Below are 2,722 nucleotides of genomic sequence, written 5' to 3' on the forward strand. Positions count from 1 at the left end.
TCATGTCGAGTTGGAATGGAGGCGGCAATCTCGAGGACGGCTTGACAAACGACGGCATCGTTGCTTGGTGGTTCTCTCTCGTGCCGTCGAAAGTTTAGTTGTCCGGTGAATTGAGTTTTGTTTTGTGCTCGGATTCTTCTTCCGGGTCTTGGTTTCGGCGGAGCGGTCGGAAGCTGTAAAAACCGTAGCATCAAGGTTTGAGGTTGTCTTTCGCTCGGTAACTCGCGGTGCCCGGCTCTCGATTTCGACTGGTCTCGGTTTGCAAGGTTCGAGCTTGACTCGTAACGAATCGGGTTCTTAGACTTTGTCCGGCTATCTTCTATTTTGTCTCATTACGTTTAGTTTTCTTTGTTTAGTTTCGTTTTCGCATTCCGCTACTTGTTTACTTTGTAACGTCTGTCTCAAATTCGAAAATTGGTACAATAATTTAACATTTTATCAAAAAAAAAAAAGAATTATGCAAAGAATTTTGGCTAGGATCCCAAATTTGAAATTTCAGCGACCACTCGAGCGTTGACACCAAATCCATATATGGCCAAGTGGCCTTATCTTTGAGCAAGTTATCTTCGACATCTGATATGTGGCAGTCATTTCCATCTCTATCTTACTTTGAAATTGTTTTTTTTTTTTGTGTATTTCGCCTGGACATAAATAATAAAGATTGTATTCATGTTTTTTTTTATATATCATGTCGGGTGATCCGGTCAGCTTCGTGGAGAATGCACTTAGTGATATAGAATAAATTGATTACTACACTGTTAGATCCGAGTTTGAAATACCTTCCGACTAATGTTACAGTCCACTTTGGACTCTAGACTAAGTTGTGATGATTTTTATTCATGTTATATAGAGATAACTGGAAGATCAAAAAAAATTATTAAACACACAAGATTTATTAATTGATACAACAAGAAATGATACAACATCACCACGAATGACTGTATAAGAAACCAAAATAAAAGTAACTGTGAAGTTTAGAGTTGTAGGAATCACATACACACATACATAAATAAACACGCACACAAAACACCAGAAACAAAGACGATATGTATGTTTACATGAAGTGTGATGATTGTATATGATTAGAATCTTTATTAGCATTGGAAGCCAGGGGGAACCTTTTTGCTACAAACATTGAGAAGCAGACTGAGAGAGATCGGGATGTTCAAGTTGTTCCCGAGGATATTAGCTTTGAGCGCGGTGCAGAGACAAGCAGCAGCCTCAAGATCAGCGAGTCCTTTTATAAGCGTGCAACATGGCTCGACCGGTGGTTGGCCAAGGGTAACGTTGAGTAGACCGTTGAGCACGTTGGCGCAGACCCCAAGCTTCAGGGCGTCTCTAGGGCATTTGGCTGTGGCAGGGCTAGGGCTTGGGGTTGGTTTAGGTTCAGGGTTAGGTTTTGGCTTGGGAGAAGGGCAACCGCAGTTACCGCAGGCTGAGATTGTTGTGAAGAAGAGGATGTTGAGAATCAAGAAAATGGCTAAAGCGGTTGTGGTTCTTGAATCCATTGTTAAATTTCTCTCTTTCTTCAAAAGAGACTTTGGTGTGTGTGAATTGGAATGAGGAGAAATGGAGGGTTGGGGGTGGCTTTTATAATAGTTCGAAGGATGGGCGGGGATATTATATGACCTCGTATGGTAATTTTTATAAGAATATTCGTGAAGTTCTAAATCTTTAGTCTTTACTTCTTTTAGATTAGAGATAAAAAATAAGAAAAGAGAGGCTTTTTTAGATTTACTCACTTAAACAAAGCGCATTGACTATGGAATCTGAATCCGGGCCGTAAGATTCCTTAAACCATTTAACCTAACAAGTAACAACATTTGCATGATTATAAGCATGCATATATTATGTGATTGATTTTTTTACCTTAGTTTCAAATAGTTATTGGATATATAGTGATCAGTAATCAGTAAAATTAGCTATAATCAGTAAAATTAGTTATAATCAAAAAAAGAACAAGAGTAACAAAATTAGCTATAATCAGTAAAATTAGCTATAGTTATTGGATTTATGGAGAGTAATAAACACGGAATATTAGTCTATTTTAATGACGAGAGATTTGTCAACTTATGTATGACTAATTACTGTTATTATTGTTTTCAGTTCGTACTGAATAGTGAATTGACATTAGATTTTGTTACTATAAATATCGAAGTTGAGGGAAAAGGCCAAATATTGAAAACATGTGTGGTCCTTGGAACATTGATCTGGCAATCAACAGATGGATTTTTGAAGGTGAATCTTTGGAGTTTTGTTAGGCTCCCCAGATTACCATGAAACTCTTGTTCTTTTTTTTTTTTTGAAACTCTTATTCTTGAACTTATCCTCTAGGCAAGGGCTGAGGCAGTGAAGGAGGTGTGGGGTAGCTGACCCCACTACTTTAAAAAAAAATATTTTTATTTAATAAAATTTGTATTAGTTCCATTAAAACAAAATTTGACCCCACTAAAAATATAACTTCACAAGAATAATCACAAACATTAAAGACTAAATATAATTTAAAATTATATAAATAATATGTTTATTTTATTTGTTAAACATTTGATTTATATTAGTTTTAGCTTAACTTTCAATAAACACGTTTTTAATGTTAAATATTAGTTATATATTTCAATAAAACTCGAATGGTATTAGGTCCAATAACTAATATTAAAAAGATTGAAATTAATGAGTGAATTTGAAAAAAAAAGATTTGTACTTCTTTTTCGGCAAAACGGAA

The 2,722-nt window shown here is 35.6% G+C and overlaps 1 protein-coding gene across 1 annotated transcript; it reads right to left on the bottom strand.

Annotated features, from left to right (window-relative positions):
- Nucleotides 1-872: 872 nt before the first annotated feature.
- Nucleotides 873-1,747, bottom strand: LOC106411542 (14 kDa proline-rich protein DC2.15). Its single transcript, XM_013852328.3, has one exon. It carries the CDS (start codon nt 1,506-1,508, stop codon nt 1,095-1,097), a length of 414 nt encoding a protein of 137 aa, XP_013707782.2. The 5' UTR covers nt 1,509-1,747; the 3' UTR covers nt 873-1,094.
- Between the last annotated feature and the right edge of the window lie 975 nt (nt 1,748-2,722).

The sequence above is a fragment of the Brassica napus genome, chromosome C4 (genome assembly GCF_020379485.1).
Source record: "Brassica napus cultivar Da-Ae chromosome C4, Da-Ae, whole genome shotgun sequence".
NCBI lineage: Eukaryota > Viridiplantae > Streptophyta > Magnoliopsida > Brassicales > Brassicaceae > Brassica > Brassica napus.